General features: G+C 60.0%; 1 protein-coding gene across 4 annotated transcripts in view; it reads right to left on the bottom strand.

Moving 5' to 3' along the window:
* Positions 1-22,254, bottom strand: part of SDK1 (sidekick cell adhesion molecule 1) — a 941,791-nt gene that overhangs the window by 48,456 nt on the left and 871,081 nt on the right. For all 4 annotated transcript variants that reach the window (XM_037813737.1, XM_037813739.1, XM_037813740.1 and 1 more), the window contains 3 exons: positions 21,135-21,236; positions 5,276-5,391; positions 3,198-3,384 (listed from right to left, as the gene is read on the bottom strand). In XM_037813737.1, the coding sequence (XP_037669665.1) occupies positions 3,198-3,384; positions 5,276-5,391; positions 21,135-21,236 (405 nt within the window). The remainder of the gene's footprint in view (positions 1-3,197; positions 3,385-5,275; positions 5,392-21,134; positions 21,237-22,254) is intronic.

Raw genomic sequence — 22,254 nt, forward strand, 5'->3', positions numbered from 1 at the left:
GTGCTCCTGCCCTGTGCCCCCTGCCCTGTGCCCCTGCCCTGTGCCCCCTGCCCTGTGCTCCCTGCCCTGTGCTCCTGCCCTGTGCCCCTGCCCTGTGCCCCCTGCCCTGTGCTCCTGCCCTGTGCTCCCTGCCCACCCTGTGCCCCTGCCCTGTGCCCCTGCCCTGTGCCCCCTGCCCTGTGCTCCCTGCCCTGTGCTCCTGCCCTGTGCCCCTGCCCTGTGCTCCCTGCCCACCCTGTGCCCCCTGCCCTGTGCTCCTGCCCTGTGCCCCCTGCCCTGTGCCCCTGCCCTGTGCTCCCTGCCCACCCTGTGCCCCCTGCCCTGTGCTCCTGCCCTGTGCCCCCTGCCCTGTGCCCCCCTGCCCTGTGCTCCTGCCCTGTGCTCCCTGCCCACCCTGTGCCCCTGCCCTGTGCCCCTGCCCTGTGCCCCCTGCCCTGTGCTCCCTGCCCTGTGCTCCTGCCCTGTGCCCCCTGCCCTGTGCTCCCTGCCCTGTGCTCCTGCCCTGTGCCCCCTGCCCTGTGCCCCCTGCCCTGTGCCCCTGCCCTGTGCTCCCTGCCCACCCTGTGCCCCCTGCCCTGTGCTCCTGCCCTGTGCCCCCTGCCCTGTGCCCCCTGCCCTGTGCTCCTGCCCTGTGCTCCCTGCCCACCCTGTGCCCCTGCCCTGTGCCCCTGCCCTGTGCTTCCCTGCCCTGTGCTCCTGCCCTGTGCTCCCTGCCCACCCTGTGCCCCCTGCCTGTGCTCCTGCCCTGTGCCCCCTGCCCTGTGCCCCTGCCCTGTGCCCCTGCCCTGTGCCCCCTGCCCTGTGCTCCCTGCCCTGTGCTCCTGCCCTGTGCCCCCTGCCCTGTGCTCCTGCCCTGTGCTCCCTGCCCACCCTGTGCCCCCTGCCCTGTGCTTCCTGCCCTGTGCCCCTGCCCTGTGCCCCCTGCCCTGTGCCCCTGCCCTGTGCTCCCTGCCCTGTGCTCCTGCCCTGTGCCCCTGCCCTGTGCCCCTGCCCTGTGCTCCCTGCCCTGTGCTCCTGCCCTGTGCTCCCTGCCCACCCTGTGCCCCCTGCCCTGTGCCCCCTGCCCTGTGCCCCTGCCCTGTGCCCCCTGCCCTGTGCCCCCTGCCCTGTGCCCCTGCCCTGTGCTCCTGCCCTGTGCCCCCTGCCCTGTGCCCCCTGCCCTGTGCCCCTGCCCTGTGCCCCTGCCCTGTGCCCCCTGCCCTGTGCTCCTGCCCTGTGCTCCCTGCCCACCCTGTGCCCCCTGCCCTGTGCCCCTGCCCTGTGCTCCCTGCCCTGTGCTCCTGCCCTGTGCCCCCTGCCCTGTGCTCCTGCCCTGTGCTCCCTGCCCACCCTGTGCCCCCTGCCCTGTGCTCCTGCCCTGTGCTCCTGCCCTGTGCTCCTGCCCTGTGCTCCTGCCCTGTGCCCCCTGCCCTGTGCTCCTGCCCTGTGCTCCCTGCCCACCCTGTGCCCCTGCCCTGTGCTCCCTGCCCTGTGCTCCTGCCCTGTGCCCCCTGCCCTGTGCTCCTGCCCTGTGCTCCTGCCCTGTGCTCCTGCCCTGTGCCCCCTGCCCTGTGCTCCTGCCCTGTGCTCCCTGCCCACCCTGTGCCCCTGCCCTGTGCCCCTGCCCTGTGCTCCCTGCCCACCCTGTGCCCCCTGCCCTGTGCCCCTGCCCTGTGCCCCTGCCCTGTGCCCCCTGCCCTGTGCTCCCTGCCCTGTGCTCCTGCCCTGTGCCCCCTGCCCTGTGCTCCTGCCCTGTGCTCCCTGCCCACCCTGTGCCCCCTGCCCTGTGCCCCCTGCCCTGTGCTCCCTGCCCTGTGCTCCTGCCCTGTGCCCCTGCCCTGTGCCCCCTGCCCTGTGCCCCCTGCCCTGTGCTCCTGCCCTGTGCCCCCTGCCCTGTGCCCCCTGCCCTGTGCTCCTGCCCTGTGCCCCCTGCCCTGTGCCCCCTGCCCACCCTGTGCCCCCTGCCCTGTGCCCCCTGCCCTGTGCCCCTGCCCTGTGCCCCTGCCCTGTGCCCCCTGCCCTGTGCTCCCTGCCCTGTGCTCCTGCCCTGTGCCCCCTGCCCTGTGCTCCTGCCCTGTGCCCCTGCCCTGTGCCCCTGCCCTGTGCCCCCTGCCCTGTGCTCCCTGCCCTGTGCTCCTGCCCTGTGCCCCCTGCCCTGTGCTCCTGCCCTGTGCTCCCTGCCCACCCTGTGCCCCCCTGCCCTGTGCTCCTGCCCTGTGCCCCCTGCCCTGTGCCCCCTGCCCTGTGCCCCTGCCCTGTGCCCCCTGCCCTGTGCCCCCTGCCCTGTGCCCTGCCCTGTGCTCCTGCCCTGTGCCCCCTGCCCTGTGCCCCCTGCCCTGTGCCCCTGCCCTGTGCCCCTGCCCTGTGCCCCCTGCCCTGTGCCCCCCTGCCCTGTGCTCCTGCCCTGTGCCCCCTGCCCTGTGCCCCCTGCCCTGTGCTCCTGCCCTGTGCCCCCTGCCCTGTGCCCCCTGCCCTGTGCCCCCTGCCCTGTGCTCCTGCCCTGTGCTCCCTGCCCACCCTGTGCCCCCTGCCCTGTGCCCCCTGCCCTGTGCCCCTGCCCTGTGCCCCTGCCCTGTGCCCCCTGCCCTGTGCCCCCTGCCCTGTGCTCCTGCCCTGTGCCCCCTGCCCTGTGCCCCCTGCCCTGTGCCCCTGCCCTGTGCTCCCTGCCCTGTGCTCCTGCCCTGTGCTCCCTGCCCACCCTGTGCCCCCTGCCCTGTGCTCCTGCCCTGTGCTCCCTGCCCACCCTGTGCCCCTGCCCTGTGCCCCTGCCCTGTGCCCCCTGCCCTGTGCTCCTGCCCTGTGCCCCCTGCCCTGTGCCCCCTGCCCTGTGCCCCTGCCCTGTGCCCCCTGCCCACCCTGTGCTCCCTGCCCTGTGCCCCTGCCCTGTGCCCCTGCCCTGTGCCCCCTGCCCTGTGCCCCTGCCCTGTGCCCCCTGCCCACCCTGTGCTCCCTGCCCTGTGCCCCTGCCCTGTGCCCCCTGCCCTGTGCCCCTGCCCTGTGCCCCTGCCCTGTGCCCCCTGCCCTGTGCCCCCTGCCCTTCCAGAGCTCTGGGCCGACACATGCCCACAGTACAGGAGAAGCCGACCAAGGGGCAGTGGAAACAGAGGAAGGGGCAGTTGGTTCTGCCCAGGGGGGTCGGGGACACTGCCAGGGGTGACATGGGCTTGTGCTCTCAAGACGCGTGCCCAACAGCCCCCCGTCAGGAAGCGGCTCCCTACCTGCCTGGTGGGTCCGGCCCTGCCTGGGGTCACTCCTGGGCCCGTCCCCGGCGGCGTTGAAGGCGGCTATGCCCACCAGGTAGCGGGTGTGGCTGGTCAGGTTCTTCAGCTTCAGCGCCGTCTCGGGCAGGAACAGGACCTTCATCTTCTCCGTTTCGTTCTGGCCATCGGCCTCCCAGTAGTAAATCTGCTGACAGAGGGAAGGGTTGGGGAGGGGCCATTTGGGAGGGACGGCTGCTCTCTCCTGCTTCTAAGCCTCCCAGGAAGGCAGCCTCGGGGTCCCCCACTTTGGGGGTCCACAGTGCTCTGGGCTCACACTCTGCTCTGGCCGGGGAGGCCGGGGAGGGGCTTTCCTGCCCTGTGGACTCTGGAGGGCCAGGCGGGGCCAGACCTTGGCCCCCCGTGCTGGAGGGGAGCCGACGATCAGCTTCTAGAACGTGGGCGCAGCCAGTCACACGAAACACCTCCCGGAGGGGCTCTGAGGACAGGTGCGGGGCTAGTGCCCCCCACTCCGGGGCTGGCCCTGGGGTGCCTTTCTTCATGTCTCTGCACGCAGCGTCTCCCCAGTTCTGAGCTGGGAGTAGAACAAGCCCCCTAGCTCCTACCCTGGCTTCCACATTTTGCTCACAGTAGATGTCCAGGTTTTCAATCCACGTGGCAAGATGCTTTGAAAATGAACCCAAAAAACCAGGTGAAGAACTGCGTTGGGCTTGGCCCCGCTGGCAGGGCCCCACATCTCTCCTGGAGGCTGCCCCTCTCACCCGGCTTCCAGTACTCAAGTGAAGAGTTTGGCAGGAACGCCCCCGAGACAGCTGGCCGGAGTCCCCTGCCAGGCCCGAGAGCAGCTGCCCCGCACCAGGAAAGCACAGGGGCCCCGGGCCAGGGCCGCACCCCTGACTCGCACGGACACGCGTCTGGTGCACGGGGGGCAGGTGCTGGCAGGTGAGCGCGGGGCACCTCGACCGCAGGAAGCCCTCCAGCCCCTGCTCACTGAAGCGATCCTCTGCTCATACGGGCCTCGCTAACCTGAGATCAATATCCAAGTTCAATGTCTTCATCATTAAGGAAATTAGAAAACATATTCTGGATGTACATAAATAGCTCCTTGCCACCAAGCCCCGAGCTCAGAGAACACCGCTTTCCATGCACTCATTAATCATTGTAACGGCCCTGCCATGGAGGAAAGTATTAATTTTCATAAAACACCTACAAAAATCATTTTTAAATGGACATTTAATTGGTCCAATAGTCATTAGGGCAGGCTAGCCCACAGAATCTGGTGACTGATAAACTAAGGTGCCAACAGACCAGACAAGGAGATTAACTCTGGAGAAGAGGGGGGCATTTTCACGGAACAGAGCTGGGAGGTTTTCTTGGGGACGCTCGGCTGATGTCGGGGCTCCCGGTCCCTCCAGCAGGTGTGGGCTGGGAGATGGGGCAGTGCCACGAGCTGCCTGCCCTTGGGGTAAGCCAACCCCACCCCATTATTCCAGAGTCGATACTCATGGGTACCATCTGCTGCTTTTCTCTTATCCCATCTTCTTTTGTCAGCATTTGGCTAATATAGAATTATAAGAGTTTAGTGCTGTGATTCCCAAAGTGTGGTTCCCAGGAACCCCATCACCTGGCACTTGGGGAAATGCTCTCTCTTGGGCCCACTCCAGACACATTAAATCCAGGGACTCGCCCAGTTCCAAAAGAGGCGCAGGACAGACTTGGGACAGAAATCCTGCTTTCTCTGCCTCACCCCCCTTTCTCTTACCGTTGGCAAAGGTGTTGGAGGTTCCCAGGGTGGGGACGGAGGAGGGAGGGTTTCCTGGCCCTGCCAAGGTGGCGTGAGGGGGAGGCCCTGAGGGTCCTACTGCCTGGGAACCCTCCAGCAGCAGCAGCAGGCCCAGCCCCTCCCGGCTCACCCTTGGCAGCTTTAATCACGGGAGGCAGGTGCCACCGAGCCTGCTCTGGACACTCAGCTCCCGGGTGACGAGACGAGCCCAGGGCTGTGCTCTCAGGGATTGGGGCCACCAGGGCTGGCGAGCTAGTGGACTGGAAACCAGAAACACTGGGCGTGGGGGCCTTGCCTTGTAGCCCTGGATGTTCCCGTTCTGGCTCTCCGGGGGTGGCGGGTCCCACGTGACCTCCAGCTGGCTGGCCGTGAGGGGGTTCACCTGGACGTTCTGTGGGGCCATCGCTGGAGCTGAGGACAGAGCAGCACACAGGAGAGTGGCTGAGGGGGCTGTCGGGGCAGCGGCTGCGGCATCCTGTTCACCCCCCATGGGGTTCCCCTCCCAGACCCCCACAGGGGAGAATCCACCCCGAGCTGTACCCCCAGCTCGGACCGACCACATCCCGGGCAGTACAGCCCCGGCTCCCCTCAGGGGCCCCAGGCCTTTGGGTGCCAGGGAAGACTGCAAACCCTTCTCAGAACGGCGTTTGCCAATGCAGAAAACAAAAGATAAAGAATTACAAAGAAAACCGATTAGATTGAGATGCAGCTAGCAAAGTATTCCAAAACAAGTGCGCCATATGCTAACACACGTGCTGCTTGATTCAAACGTGGCGTGAGGCCTAGTGCTTCCGCGACGGCAAAGTGGTGGCCAGTGGGAAGGGGCTCGGGGTCTCGGTGGCAGCTTGCGTTTGGTGAGTCCCGGGGACGGTTGGCACTACGGGGGCTTGCGGCCTACATTTATAATTGAGCTAAAGGCTGAAATCCAGATCGAGTCCAGAGAAAATAAAGGTGTGTGCCCCACAAACTCAGGGATCCTGGCCTCTGAGGGACGGGCTCCTGAGCTGACCCCTCCTCACACCCCAGGGCCCAGCGCTCCCCCTGTCTAGGAGGCTGGTTCTAGCTTCATCTCGGGGTCCACATCCGTCCTTCCCACCCCGTGTCACCAGGGCTGCGGGGCACACTCCAAGGCCTTATCGCGCGGTCCACGTGGAGGTGACCATCCCGAAGGACACGTGTTCATTTCAAGCACTTTCACAGTCTTTGAATTCCAGGCCGTGTCCCTTGTCCCCCGGCAGCTGCCCCCTTCTCCCCTCGACCCGTCCTCCCTGCCGAGCCTCCCCCCAGAGCTGTCTCGGGGTCCTCCCCTCAGCCCCCTTGCACCGTGCCCCTCCTGCAGCTGGGCCTTTCCGGCAGGTCTGTTTACAGACTGCAAAGGGCGGTGTGGGTGCCGCAGCTGCTGTCCCAGGGGCAGAGCCCTGCATGGAGGCTGGCAGAGGGAGAGTGACCTTCCCCAGTCCCTGTCGCCAGCTTCCACCCTGTCCCCCCCACGTGGCATCGAATGGTAATTAACACCGCTCAGCCTGACACCACCATTTATTCTGCTCTGACCGTGGCGTCCTGCTACAGCGGCCCACCCCACTGCTGATGGAAATGGCAGTGGCCCACACCAGGTTGTTGCGACAGATGCTCGGCCTCATTATCAGGAATTCTTATTTACCGCTCCATTAAACAACAGAATCACACACAAAAACAATTCAATCAAAACTAACTGGAGGAATTTTAACAGCCGCATTAATAATCCAAAACATAAATAAAGTTAATGTCTTCTGCACGTTTGCCATCGGCAACTCTACCGCAAAATTACTGCTGTACAGTTAAAACGTGAAAGGCAGAAGTGGGCAGGTGAGAGGCTAAGGCGTGTGTGGGTGCCACCTCCCCGGGCCTCCCTTTTAAAGCTTCTGTCCCCCACTGCTCTGCTCCTATTCGGAAGGTGCGCTCCGGACTCGGAATTCCATGGGAGCCAGTGAAACCCACGAGCTCCCAGCAGCAACCTGGGAACCGGGGGTCCCTGGGGGGCCCATGAGCCCCCTCGCTGGGGCTGGCACGTGGGAGGGCACCTCTCACCCCCGTTTCAGGCAGGGGAGCAGCACAGATGTCCCCAGGCCGAAATGCTCTGGCACCCCCACCGGCCAGGCTGCCGCACGGCGCTTTTGTGCCAGAAAAATACTGCAGGTCACAAAGAATTTTTTGAAGATGACATGAGCAGGGAGAAGAGAAATATATGTAAACACTGAGCAACGTTTGTTGGTTTTGAGACGTGTTTTTCTGGCTCCTGGAGCTGCCAGGGTTCCTCCCTGATGGGGGGAGTTGACTCTTAGTTCTTGTTGGCTGCAGAGCGGGTTTGCTTTGGAGACGGAGGGGCATCGATGAGTCATTATCTTTTGTTCTTCCACCTTGAATATTTGTGGTGTGCAGCGAACACAAACATCAGCTTAGAGCACATTTTAGAGGGCATGGAATTATTTTTTAAAAGCACCTTAGCTCAGCCATCTCCGAACTTTGCTGATGTGGAGCTCACCGACGCACAGCATTGGAAGGTGAGACTGAGAGGTCGGGGGTGAAGCTGAGATTTCTCTGGCTGTCTCGTGCCAAGCTGGCGATGCCATCTCAGGGCCGGGCTGCTCGGTCCTCGGCCTGGGGAGAGCCTGTGGAGGCGCAGCTGCCCCTGGCAGCAAATCACAGCACCCCTGAGGCTCAGGCCCGGGGAGGCCCTTCGAGCTGGGCGCTGCAGGCCGTGGGCCGAGCTGGGACACAGCTGCCAGGGAAGGGAGAGCTGGACGCCGGCAGGACGCCCCAGAAGGCAGCGAGGGCAGAGCTGCTGCCACCTTGGTTGGCCCTGCTGGGTGGGCTGGGTGTCCCCGAGGAGCCCACCAGGCATCTGTTTGGTTGATGAGCAGCCAATGGAACACAATGGCGATCACTGACCTGGGCTGCTGATGCGCTTATTCATGGAGGGCACCGGCTGTTACCCCCAAACTCCACGTCCCACCAGGCCAAGCCGGGACCCTGCACTGAGTCCTGAGAGGAGGGTTCAAGCACAAGGCAAGGGAGCTGGACAGTGGCCAGCTGCTGACCCCACGGACAGAGAAAGAAGGAACATTCTATAGAGGTAGCTGGCGAAGCTGCTGGGGTTTGAGAGAGCAGCGCAGAGAGTCTCACAGTTGCAGGGGCTGTAGTGCCGCAGTATGAGTGACGTCTGTTCATTCATTCCACCCTTCCGCTCATTCAAATGCTCCCTGCCTCCCGTGGGAGAGGCGTCTTCGGCCGTGGACCGTGGCCTGGCCTTGGGGCTCACAGCTGCCCCTTCTTGGAGGAGAACTGCACATCTCCACCCCTGACCTGCAGCTTGATCATGCACCTTGCTTTAGCCAATGACACCAGAGCATAAGTGACATGTGCTACTTCCTGGAGGAAGCTCTCAGAAGGTTCCATGGGCTGCGTCTCCTCTTTTCCCACTGACGTAAGCCCCAGGTGGGTCTCCAGCACAAGTCTAGGGAGGGGACGTGAAGCTGACCTTAAAGGGCAGGCATTTTGAGGGACAAATACACTCTCAGGTCTGTACTCCACTGAGATGGGGCTTATTTGTTATGCAGCATAACTACTGGGGTTTCCCTGAATACTGACCAGCCCCTAGGCTCGGGCCTGAGGGATAGCTAGATAGAAAGCTGTAAAACATGAATTTAATAAGAAAGAGAGAAATCACAATAATTCCAATACAAAATAAGTTTATGAGGTGGGTTTTGGGACCAGGAGAATAAATTTTTAACTGGGGGTGTGTGGGGTACTTCCTGGAAAACAGAACACTCGTCTGGCTCTTAAATATGGGGGTGATTTTAATACGTGCCAGTGGGGCAGGGGAGCAGGGGCCTCCAGGAGAGGGGAGCGGAAGGAGCAGGGACAGGGATGGAAGGGGGTCGTCCTGGGCCAGGCTGGGCACCTGCTGCTGGTGTCAGCCCACAATGTGCTAGAACATTCTAGGTGTCTACTTTTGGATTTGCTAACAAACCGCTGCAATTTTTGATTTGGGTAGAGCGAGTTTTTAATGCAAAGTTTGAGGATCACTGTTAATGTTTCAGTGTAATGAAATGAGTCTTTCTTATGTCCGTCAGTTCGCTGTAATGACATCCACATTTTTCTGGTCAAACACTCTGATTTCCTATGAAAGTAAAGAGGAAATCAAATTCCCTAATGTAATTTACTTTCTCAGCAAAGTTTGCCAACACATCTGCTCCCTGAGCAGGGATACCAGGAGGACACTCCGGGTCTGGGTAATTACGTAGCCTCCAGGGCCTTCTCATACATAAAGGAGGTTTAAATGGATCATTTTGCTTCAGCTCAGTTGGGGACAAGTCAAAACTGGAGACAGAGAGCAGTGACTCCGTGGCAGGTGTGCAGGAGGGAGGCACAGGCGAGCCAGAGAGCACGAAGCCTTCGTATCTGGGCATCCCACGGACATGAAGGGGGTTTCGTCGTTCAGGACACCGTCACCGGCACGTCCAGGCCACCCCAGACGGGCCAAGCAGCCATGAGCCCTGCCCTCCAGGAACCTCTCCTCTGCAGATGAGAGCGTTAGCTGACGTTACCAAGTAAAAATTTTTAAAAGATTATAACCAACAATTCAGAGCGTGAGTATCACATTTTATAAACTAGTAACGGACGCGATGGATAGGCGTTGCACGCATCACAGTCATCTCCCAGAGCCCCCTCCTCGCCGGAAATCCCCAGGACTCCTGAGGGCAAAAGCAGGGAGTGGCGAATCCAGGATCCTGGCTGCTGGACATGGGGCGATTCACTGGTGTGATGTGAAGACTACTGAGGACGAAGATGCTGGTGGAGCTTTCTACCCACCACGTCACCCCGAGTCCTTTGCTGGTGCCCATGCCGACCCCACAGCTTTATGGGGTGTGTACTCTTCACCTGCCCCACTGTTCAGACGAGAAAACAAAGGCCCAGAATTAAGTCAGCTGCCCACGGCCGCACGCCCGGCAAGGGTGCGGATTCCGAGTCGTGTCTGACCCAGGCGGTCTGGCTCCCCAGCCCCCTCACCGCAGATTCTCAGGGGACGGCAGGGCGAGTTCCTGGAGATGGTCGCCTCCAACCCTATCTCGCTCCAGCTTCCCGGCCTTTCCTCCCGTCTGTCCTCCTATTACTTCATCTGCTGATCCTGAACGGAAACCAATTCCGAAGAAGCTTAACAAAAACTGTTTTCAAATAAATCAAGCATGAAACCAAGTGTTGGAGAGGACGCGGAGAAATTGGAACTCCAGTGCATGGCTGGTGGGAATACAAAATGTAACTACCACGGAAAGCAATATGGCAGTTCCTCGTACAGTTAAATATGGAATTACCACAATTATGGAATCACCCAGTAATCCCACTTGTAGGAATATTCCTGAAGAAAGTTAAAGAGACCCAAACAGACACTAGAATGACAACGTTCTACTCATCTGTCCACATACTGGATAGAAGGAGTGTGAGCCACAAGGTTTTCATAATCACACAGTCACACCGTGTAAGCTACATAGCTATGCAATTGTCATCAAGAATCAAAGCTACTGGGTTGCAGTTTGACAGTTTCAGGTATTTCCTTCTAGCTATTCCAACACACTAAAAACTAAAGAGGGATATCTATATAGTGTATAAGAATAACCTCCAGAGTGACCTCTCAACTCTATTTGAGATCTCTCAGCCACTGAAACTTTATTTTGTTTAATTTCTCTTCCCCTTTTTGGTCAAGAAGATTTTCTCAGTCCCACAATGCCGGCTCCAGGCTCATCCCTTGGAGTCATGTCCCTCCTTGCCAGGGAGATGTACAGCCCTGGGAGTCACGTCCCATGTAGGGGGAGGGCAGTGAGTTCACCTGCCGAGTTGGCTTAGATAGAGACGGGCCACATCTGAGCAACAAAGAGACTCTTACGCACAATTTTAAGTAGGCTTAGCCTTTCCTCTGCAGTATTGGGCTCCATGAGGGCAAGCACCAAGATCCAGGGCTCGGTCTGGGCACTCTTTAATGAAGCTGCCTCCTGTGAGCTGTGCTAACAAGAGGCCCCCGTGGCCAGGACCCGAGGGAGGCTCTAGCCAGTGGTTTGTGAGGAACTGGGGTCTCGGTCCAACGGCCCAGGAGTTGCCTAATCCTGCCCACGGCCACGTGCACGAGCTTGGAAGGGTCAGCCCCATCCGGCCCTTGGACAAGCCCGCAGCCCTGGCTGCCCCAATCACAGCCTCGTGAGGGACCTGAGCAGAGGGCTCAGCCAGGCTGCCTGGACTCCTGACCCTTGGGAGCTGCGGGATGGCAAGTGTGTGCTGCTTTCAGAAGCTCAGAGGGGACTGTTTGTTACGCAGCAACAGACCCTGACACCCCACTGGGGCGTGCGCTCCTCCAGGAGAGGGGCCCGGCCTAGACCCGGCCTTCGTGCATTCTGGGCTTCCAGAGCCCGGCCTCTGGGTCGACAGAGGGCCACAAAGTTGGGGAGCACGAAGCATCTTGTCACCACCTGTTCCCTGTGTCACCAGAAAAGGCTTCTTCTTCCGGCTCGGGTGGGGCGGCTCCTGCCACGACCGTGGGATCACCTGGTGCGGGCGATCAGCGATGACCCACTGCGGTGGCCACTCGTGGGCGGGGTAGGTCCCAGATCAACCCCCGGCCTTCTTATTGGCAGGTGTGTTGTGGGAATCACAGAATTCTGGAAGCGTGCGGACGTGACTGTGCGCGGCTCTGACTCCCAGGGCCCGGAGAACGCGGGAGAGGCCTCTGGGTCCCAATGGAGCGAAGCTGCCAGAGGAAGGAAGGCAGCTCCGGGTGACGGGGCCGCCACTCTCGGCCGGGGCAGGCACACGCTTGAGCTGCCGTAAGACGACGCTGCAAGCCCAAGAAACGGAGTGGCCTTCAAAACTGTGTTTAAAAACAGTTGGTTTGATACGAAAAGGAAGGAAGTTGAGGCCAGAGGGTGTCTGACTCATATTAACAAACTTGTTTTCCTTACAGATATTTCCATTATCTGACTCCACGAAGGGAAGGGGGGGGCCTTCCAGCAGCCAGCACATGGGACAGCGCTATTCTTCCAGTTTAACAGAAGGAAACTGAGGCTCAGACGAGCTAATTCACAGGCTCCCCCGAGAAATGGGGTAGAACGGAAGCCCAGGGCTCCTGTCCGAGCCTGACTCCTTTAACCGAGGCTGGGCTTGGGGCCACGGGTGTGGGCAGGGAGGAGCCTTACCAGCCAGGACCCAGTAGTGCGGGGAATCGACAGTCTTTGCACACCTGTTGCACACACATGTATATGCACATGGCAAGGCTCCAGCTTACGGGGATGGCTGTGAGCCCTGGGGTGGGGACTCAAGGACACCTGCCCTCGTGGGGTGCACGGCCTGGAGCAGCTCACGGGTGGGTGAGCAGGAAGCACACCCTGGAGGGTCAGCTCTGTGCTGGGGTGAGCATGGGGAGCTGAGAGGCGTGAGGAGGGGCTCTCAGCCGTGCCTGGGTGGGGGGCAAGTCAGTCAAGGAAGGCTTCCTGGAAAAGGTGGCTTCTCAGGAGAGACCTGAAGAGTGAAGTGAAGAGTCAGTGAGGGGAAAACAAGGTGGTTCAGCGCGAACAGCAGTTCAGGGGCTGGAGTGGGAGAGCACAGCCCAGTCAGGGGCGGAATGGATTTAGAGCTCAGAGGCTCAGTTTCTCCTGGAAGATTTTAAAGGGGAGCAGGACGCAAAGCCATACGTTAGATGATTTTGGCTGTTGCTAGCGAGTGGCCTGGGTGTGGAGACCCAGCCTGGGGGCAGGGGGACCACTGCGGAGCTGTAACAGGAACACAGGCCTTAGATGGGGCCAGACAGGGTGGGGGCAGCGAGGAGGATAAGGGTGACAAAGAGGACTTGAGGTGGGGGCTGGGAGTCAACGGGACGTGGTGACGCTGGTTGTGTGGAGTAAGAGGCCAGGAGCTGAGGCTGACACCCGAGTCTCTGTCTCAGGATTTGGGGACGGGTGGGGGCCTGTTCCCAGACATGCGGGCGGAGGCCCGGGCGTTTCGTCGTCACTGCTGTCCTGGCTGAGCTCGGTGGGAAGGCCAGCGGTGGGCGACGCTGCGGCAGTGCTCCACGCCTGACGCCTTCTAAGGGTTTCATCCGTGTTAATGCATCTGACCCTCATGGCAGCCCTTCCGCCGGGGATACTGAAACCCAAGGAGGAGGAGCCCCTTGCCTGGGCTCATGGGCAGAGCCAGCAGCCGGCCCGGGCAGCCTGGCCTCGGAGTCCGGGCTCTTCACTACCACAAGGAAACCCAGTTGGGGACAAGTCAGGTTGTTGGGGAACCTGTGGGTGTGGCCAGTGGAGATCCTGGGCAGAGAGCCGGGTACGGGGCTGTGGACTTCCTGCGAGTCTCCTGGACAAGAGGAAGAGGGTGGGAACATCTGAGAGTGAGTGTGTGTGTGGGGGGTGGTGGAGGGGGACGGGAGTGATCCCTGCAGTGGGGAAGGCAGACAGTGGAGACCTGAGTTGAAGAACCGGCACCAAAGGGGGCAGAGACACTGGGCAGCGAGACCGTTCGCACCTCCGTGCCCTGTCTTTACTGACCCCCACGCCGGGCTCCGGGAGCCCAGGATGTGCAGAAGCTGGGCTTGGGCTGGGCACCCTCCTGGCGAAGCACATGCCCCGTGGGATGTATTAGTGTCCACTGCTGTGTAACAAACAGTCCCCACTTAGCTGCTTAAAAGAACACATATTAGTTATCCCACAGTTTCCACAGGTCAGGAATTCAGGCAGGTCAAGAGAAATTGATGGGAATTTGAACGCTGAGTGGATATTTGAGTATATTATGGAACGATTATTACTTTTTCTAAGTGTGACAATGGCATTGTGGATATGGATATATAGATGCATTTTAAGTGTTCTTTTAAGGATATATCCTGATACATTTTCTAATAAAATGCCATGGTCAAAACAGAATGGCCTGATGTCTGAGGACTACTTTGAAATAACGTGGGAGGAGGGGAGCAGGTGGGTGAATGGACGAGCCGTGCCCTGGATGAGCGCATCACAGTTGACAGTGGGCGGTGAACGCGTGCGTGCTCTCCCGTCCTCTCCTGTCTACCTTTGTGTATGTTGGACGTTTTCCCAATGTGAATTTAAATGACAGAGAAGCAAACACAGATGCGGAGCTCCTTCAGGAAGGTCTTGGCTGGGAAGGGGAGAAGCGTGCAGGCCAGTGGCTGGGGAGAGCCCTGGGATCCAGGCGAGTTGACAAAGCACCTCCAAACGGCTCTTCCTGTTAGTCCTCCCCATAACCCGATGGGGTGGGCAAGGACAGGGCCGGGGATGCCGGGCTAGCTGGTCACACACTTGGGGACACTGTGTCTTCCCTCCGCATGGTGCCCCGGTTCCCACCCACCCTGCAGGTCACTCTGGTGACCCCCCACCCACTCTGCCCACACTGAAGGCCGCGAGACCCTTACTGCCGGGCCCCGGGGAGCCCCCTCTCTCTCGAGGCCCCCGTGTGGGCTCCTCCAGGGCAGGGCCCCACTCGGGCGCCTTCTCTCTCCGGAGGCACCATGAGTGGCTTGGTGACTTGGTGCTAAGGGACGTCTTGAACAGCAGGCATGGCGAGCTGACGGACTTTACAGAGAAGCAGGCGAAGGACATACGTAAGTGCAGGATTGGGTGAGGTTTGGGATCTTTCCCAATAAAGCATTAGGATCTTCCCCATAACCCACTGGAAAGAGCAGCCATTGGTCACTAATGCTGATGTTTCTGCACAGGGTTCCCAGCCACCACCTCTGAGGGGACGCGGCCCAGGCCGACGGAGCACACAAGACCCCAGGCATGGGGGGGCCCGATCAGGGGACACAGGGTGCTGCCAGCTGCGGTTGGAATGTGGGCCAGGACTGGGTGGGTCCTGAAGGGCCCCCGGTCTGGCCTTAGGATGGACGCTGTGCAGCCCCAGAGGGGCCTGAACGGGGAGGGGCAGGACGAGCTCGCCCTGAGGACGGTCCCGGAGGAGGCAGGGACAGGCTGGAAGCCCCGTGGCGACAGCTCACTCCTGTGCCTGCGGGGTGACCACCTGTGCCCCTCTCCCGGGTCACCATGGCCCTCTTCTAGGTTCCTTGTCAGAGGTCAGCCTGGGAACCCCCCGAGTTCTCTAGGTGTCTGCCCCCACCCCCGTGCCCCCCCAGTTCCTCCCCACCCCCACCCTTCTTAGAAAGTCAACACAGCTGCTGTCTCTGCTGACCCCAGCACCACCCGTGGGCCTCACCCAGAGGGCGTCCTGGATAACGGGTTGTTTTGGCCGTGGTGGAGCGAGAGCTGGAGGAAGCAGCAAAGCGCCCGAGCGGTATCTTGAAACTCCCTGGCACGGCCGCAGGGCGCGGCCAACCTGCCATCCCTCAGCAGGTGCCTGGGGCTGCCGTGCGGGGCCGGGACACGCCTGCGGGGAAGACTGCTGACCCCCCAGCCCCTTCCAGGGACACTCACGTCCCTGAACTCTGGAGTCTGACCTCCTGGCGAAGGCTTCATGGCCATGTTGGGAGCTCTCAGGGTGCAGAGCGCGAGCGAGGGGCTGGGCCACCTGCAGGTGGGGACAGCAGCACCTCCCGGGCGGCTGCGGCGACGGAGGAGCCCGAGCGTGTCGGGACCCAGGAAATCGCATCGGCCACCGGCCGGCTCACCCGCCCCGCCACGTCCCTCCCTGTGTGCAGCGCTCCGGCCGGCCTGGCAGGCGGGACTGTGGCCCCCGAGGGACAGAAGCTGCCTGTGCCTTCCCTTCCTTCCGTCCCCGGGCTCCTCTGTAATTACCTGGAGACGCGGAAACGCAGTGACTGCGCTAATTACACTTAAACTGTCGTTCGCTCTTATTATCGACACGTTTTCAAACCAGCCCAGCTCTGAATCTCTTTAATTTCACTTAATAGGCTCTAGGATCAGCTTAATTTGTCACTAGGGGGAGCTAAAACAGCTAGAAACTTGGTGATTTTTCTTTCATTCCAACCGAAGGTAATTAAAAACTTGGAGTACTTTATAAGGAAAGGTGGAACCACGTTCTGCAATAATTTTTTTTTGTTCTTAAAACACCAATAGTTTCAAAGCAACTTTTCCTGTCTTCCAAAGCAACACATGCCACCAAAACAACCCAAAGGCTGCCCAGACAATTGATTGACTAAAACACTGAGCTGTGTACCCGTCTGTATTCCATTTTTGCTAAAAGTTGTGGTGTCTAAGGCAAAAGTTCTGGGCATGCAGCTTTCGCCGCTGATCCTGAGCCCTGATGACCACTGCCCCCTGGAAAGCCTGGTTCCCTTTCCTGGAGCCAGCGAAGGCCCTCCTGGTGTCGGGCTGATGTTTACTGGGGACAAGCTGAGGGCAAGGAAACTAGGAGGCCTGTGGGGAGATCCAAGGAGAGGCCACCGTGGAGACACATCACACCTTCTGCTGCTGGGCTGTGCCTTGAACCTGCAGCCAACCCCGGCTGGAGGGAGCCAGCAGACACAACCACGGCCAGCGTGGTTGTGAGCGGGGCCCCATCTCACAGGGGCACAAGCAGCAGCTGGGCGGGGTGGGATGGGCGTTCCTGCCTCCCGGCCTCACCACCCTTGGAGTGGAGCAAAAATTGGGCAAAAGTGGTGCCGGCTTAAATTTTGGCTGGTGTGGAACACGGACCCAAGCAGAAAGCCTTGGCTTTGTTTGGAGTCGGTCAGACCTGTTTTGTTTTGTGATTTAACCCCCATGGTTTCAGGGTTCTTGGATATTTCCTGAACACTTGTCCTCTTTGAAGGACAGTGATGCTCAGGGCAGTCAGGGGAGCTGGAGGCCCCTTGGGCAGGAAGCCCCTGCTAGGACGGCTGCCTGAGCAACCTGTCGCTGGGGCCGCTCCATCCTCACCACTCAGGCCCTTGCTCAGCAACAAGAGTTCCCACATCACCGTCATGTACATTCCCGGTTTGTGGAGGGGCATGCAACCAAACGCAGCCAAAGGAGAGTCAGTGGATTTCAACTGTATCCAGGGCCACCGTGATGGAAGAGCCTGACTGAGAAAGGAGCCAACAGAGAGTAAAGTGGAACCACGAGGGGCAGGGAACAAGGTGGTTGGGTCCCTGGATCCAGCCATGCCTGAAGCTGTCACCAGACTCCTCAACTTTTCTGTTACACAAGTTAATATACGATTCTTTTAGCTTGAACTTGTTTGAACTGGATTTCTATCTCCTGAAAACTGGAGTTCCTACGGTTGTATTATTTTCATCAAATTGTAACACCTGGGCTCAGAAATCAATCTTGATGAAAAAAATCTCCTAAAAACCACCCTTTCTCTCTGAGGTTTAATAGATTTAGATTTAACAACCACTTACTCGGGCCTGAGGGGCTGCTGGAGATTGTCTACTGTGGCACCTTGTCATTTATACACAAGTCCATTCAAGGGCCTCGCCAAGGTTGCATCCATTTACTCACCAAAATGCTGACGACCCCACCCCAGGCGTGTTCTGGGCATCGTCTCGTGAGCAGAATAAGGGTTAGCAGCAGCGCGGGGGTGTGAGTCCGGGCTCCCAACTCCTGGCTCCCAGCCGTGGTTCCCCACGCCCTCATCAGTGTGGTCAAGGGCCTCACCTACGGGTCCCAGCCAGCAAACGGCAGAGCCTCCACTCGGGCTTGCAGCTGGCACGCGGCCTGGCACTCCCTCCCCAGGTGTGAACCCAGGAGAACTGGACACAGGGACTGAGGCAGATCCCTGGGCACCGACGCTCACAGCAACCTCACTCCCGAGAGCCCAAGGCGGAAACAACCCAAGTGTCCATCAACCGATAGTGTATAAATAAAACATGGAATATACACACAACGGAGGATTATTCAGCCACAAAAAGGAATGAAGTTCTGATTCCTGATTCAAGATGGATGAAGCTTGAGGACATTATGCTGAGTAAAATGTGCCATAAGCACAGCGATGGATACTGTCTGAAGACACATATATGAAACGTCCGGAAGACACAAAGCCACTGGCACAGAAAGCAGATCGCTGGTTGCTGGAGCTGGGGTGGGGGCTGGGGAGTGACTGCTTAGTGGGCGCTGGGTTTTATTTTGGGGTGATGGGGAGGTTTTGGAACTAGATAGAGGTGGTGTTTGCACAACATTGTGAAGTATAAAATGCCACTGAATTGCTCAATTTAAAATGGTTAATTTTATGCTATGTGAATTTCTCTTGTTTAAAAAAAAATATGGAAAGAAAGCTAAAAAAAAAATGTTCCGTGTAGAGCAAAACAACAAAACAATATTTTTGAATATATTGTCTTAGTATAATGAAAACAGAAGCCAAAAATAAATAAACATAAACAGGCTGGGTCTTCGGGTGCTTTGTGCCAACTGGGTCGTGGTGCTCAGAAGCCTCCAGCCCGGCGAGCAGGAAGTGGCCCCTGAGCTTTGCTTCCCGAAGGCTGGCAAAGCCACCCCGAGTCAGCACGTCGGCAGGGCCTCTCGTCATCGGAATGAGAATTCTTACAACGGGGTCCCTCAGGCTGCTCCTCCTAACAGTCTGTGGGAAGCAAAGGGACGTGAAGGTGACAGCTGACCGGCAGCAATGCTGGAAGCACGGACACACGTCTTTCCAGAATCTTCCCTTGGTGCGAACACAGAGCACAGAGATGCCCGCGGAGGACAGCCGAGAGGCCTTGCTGGGGCCTGACCCAGCCGGTCGGGAGAGTGGAGGTGCTTTCACGTTCCAGGCCCGGGAGGCCGTGCCCCACTGACCAGGAGGGGCGAGACGGGGACCGCTGAGTCAGGGACCCCGGCCCAGTCCCCGGTACTGCTGGTGACTGCAGGCTAATCGGGGCCAGGGGTGCTCGGTTTGGAAATGAAGCCCCAGGACTTCCCCCGAGAAAGGGAGATGGAAATGTGGACCACAGCCTTCAGGAAGCATCCTCCACGAAGGACGGAGGGCACGGACCCCCAGCAAGGCGCAGAGGCGGGAGGCCTGGGCTCAGGCTCGGCCCGACTGCCAGCCGTGGGAACGTGGCCGAGTGATGAGCCTGTGCCGAGCCTCCGCCGTCTCAGTGACAACTGGGGACACCACACGGATGTCCTATGAGCCACCATCCCGGGGCTGCTGGCCACAAAGCCTGGCCACGGGGAACCTCCCTGCCTAGGCCTCAGGGTCAGACATGGAGACCCCTCATGGCCAGGGAATCTGTGTCTGCAGATGGCAATGTCGGCAGGGATGGGGAGGAGGGTGTGAATTTCGCAGAGGCCTTGTGTGCACCCCATCATCTACTACAATGAGAGAGCAGGCCAAAGGGGGGTGATGCCAGGGACACCGTGGTGTCTGTGAGGCTGACATCCTCGGCTCTCCGCATTAGGGCTGAGCTGGCTGCAGCTGGTGTGTCAACGTGACGCTTCCTTCTTGCTCTGTGAAGTCCAGGGTCGCTGCTTGGGCTGGCGTGGCCTCCCTGGTGGTCACTCGGGCTCCAGGCTCCTTCACTACAGCTCCACCTCCTCGAGGACTCGGCACATGAAGAAAATAGTGTGGGGAAGGCCCAGCCACTTCTCCGCCCCTCTGCTGGGCAGGGACACCCTCACTTCCATTCATGCCTCGGTGGCGGCCATACACAGCTGCAACAGAAACTGGCAGATGCAGTCCAGTCCAGCTGGGAGGGAAGGAAGAGTTTGGGGCCTCTGCCCCACGTGCTTACTGGAAGCCTGTTAGGGTCCCTCTCCCCAGGCTCCAGGGATCTGATGTGCATCCTGAGAAGTGTGGTGTTCTCTAGCATCCGGCCACCGAAACATCCAAAGCCTTTCTGGTTTTGTCTCTTGGGTCTCTGGCCCCAGACCCTTCCCCTTCCGAGGACTGGAGCTCACACTGACCCTTCCCCAGAGGCTCTGCTCACACACAGGCCTCAGCCCCAAATTACAGCCTGTGACCTCCTATCTCTCTCCTCCCAGATTTGCTGGAAAACCGCCTGCGTCCTCCCACCTGCTTGCTCCTGTCGAGTTCCTGTTCTGTGGCTTGATACTATAACCCACGTCATGGCGAGAGGAGAAACAGGGTCCTTCCTTTGGGGATCCCTCCCGACCTCCCCTTACCCACTGCTCGCTGTGCGGGGGACAGGATTGCATAGGGTTTCCCGAGGGGCCGTCTGGGGGGGCAGAATCCCTTGCTCGGAGCTGGTCCTCGGGTCCCAGGGCCAGGCCCGCCCCCCTCCTGGATGCCCAGCGCCCCCACACAGCTCCGAGTAACCGACGGGGGATGCTTGTGAGAACGACAGGCTGCAGAGGTGTCACTTCACCCTCACTGGTATTTAAATATTGTTTGACCATTCCAGAAAGAACTCTCCTGAGCTGGACTCAGTGCCACCGACTGGTGTGTAAGAACCTTTCCAAATGGGGGAGGCCGTGATGGGTCCCCGTCTGCGGGCCACAAGGCCCCTCCCGCCGCTGGGCCTTCCTGGCATCAGAGGAAGCTCCGATTGCCCAGCCCGACGCCCCGTCCTTCTACAGCTGCACCGGCAGATCTGGACGGAGGCTCCAGGCCGTACAGCAACCTCAGAGAATTCCCGAAAGCCCTCGGCTGAGGGAGGGGTCACTCCTCCCTGGAAGGGGTCCCTGGGGAGGGAGGGGCCCAGCTCCCCGTGACCTCAAGCACCCAGCCGAGGAGGGGAGGGGGCTGCATCTGATCTAAAAACAAGGCATCGCTGTCCCCAGCATGTGGCCCCCAGAGGGACGGCGCCTGGAAACAAACGTAGGAGTCGCTCCTTAACTGAGAGGGGAGAGGCCGGCAGGGTGGGGTCGGCTGAGGTGACCTGGCCACTGTCCACACCCACCCCAGTCGCCAGGTGGCGATGAAGGACAGACATGCACTGGGGCTCCCGTTTCCCACACACCCAGGCTCCCCTAAGTTAATAATTCAGCTCAGGGCCGTCACTATCCCCCAGCAAGGAATGAGGACAAGGCGGCCTTCGGGTATTTTAAATAAACTGCGTCTCCAAACAAGACCTGGCCGTTCACTGCAGCCGATAGGAAATCCCAGCTGTCAGCCGAGCCAGCCTCCTCCAGGCAGTGGAAACCTCCCCAGCCCACGGCTCTGCTTCCCCAGTGAGGCGGGGCCCTGCCCGGCACAGACTCTGGCTGTTGGGGCGGCCACGGGCTCCGCCGCCGGGGCAAGCACGGGGTCGGGCGACGCGCTGAGCTTACCGGCCTCGCCGACGAAGACTTCCACGGGCGCGCTGGCCGGGCTCTCGCCGACGATGTTGTAGGCCGTGAGGATCACCTCGTAGCGCCTGTATTTCTTCAGATCTGCAGGGTTCAAGGAGACAGGGGTCAGCTCGCACCCAGACCATCTCCCCTTCTTGAAAATCCCCCGCTATGAACCACACCAAGGGCATCCTCTGGGGAGCGGGAGGGGAGAGCGCTAGACTTCAGGCCACAGGGAAGCCTGGAAACGCCAGCTGCCTCCATCGCCCGTGGGGTCACCCTCCTGGTGATGAAGACACAGGAAAAGGCGTCTGTTCTACAGTCAGGTAAAAGGCAGCAGGGAGTTCTGCTTCCAGAGTCAAGGATTTGATCAAAAAACATGACTGGGGCTTGCCCTTCCGTCCGGGATCTGTCCTTGAATGAGAGCAGCTGGCATGTCCCCGGCCTCAGGCTGCCGGAGCCTGTGGGCTTTCAATGGCCCCGTCCTGGGGAGAGGGGAGGGAGGGACGTCAGGTACAGAGACTCGCACAGGGCAGGCGTCCGAGGTGCGTTCTGCACTAACTGATAATGCGAGAGTGACCGACCTCTAAACCAAAGCCTTCTGGAAGGTTCCCCCACTGACGAGCACTGCCTCATCGGGGGCCCGGCGTTTGTGCAGGCCGACGGGTGTGTCAGCCCCGTGTGCCGGTGTGAACACTGCCTCACACCTGCCTCCAGCCGCCCGCCTCCCAGCCGGCTGCCAGCGACTCGGGCGGCCAAGGTCTTTCTGCCGTCGGCTTCAAGAAATGCCTACAGGGCTCTGCCCGCGCACTTCAGCAGAGCTTCTGGCTTCTCAGGGCCTCAGCACATGACAGCTGATGCGGGGCTGCAGCCAGGCTGCCTCATAAAATCACACAGGAAACGGCCCCCTGGGTTTGCAGGGGCCCCGCTGTGGTCTCAGTGAGGGGAGCCGCGTGGCTGAGTGCTGAGAAGGGAGAAGGGGCTGACGGGGAGCCCCAGGAACGAGTGTCAGCTCCGAGCACCCCGTTCCATCAGTCAGGGCCTGTGGCGGAAGAGCGGGGAGCCGGGTTCCATGGGGAGCTGTCACCCCAGACCTAATGCCCTGAACTGCTCTCAGGTG

The sequence above is a fragment of the Choloepus didactylus genome, chromosome 21, assembly GCF_015220235.1.
Source record: "Choloepus didactylus isolate mChoDid1 chromosome 21, mChoDid1.pri, whole genome shotgun sequence".
Classification (NCBI taxonomy): domain Eukaryota; kingdom Metazoa; phylum Chordata; class Mammalia; order Pilosa; family Megalonychidae; genus Choloepus; species Choloepus didactylus.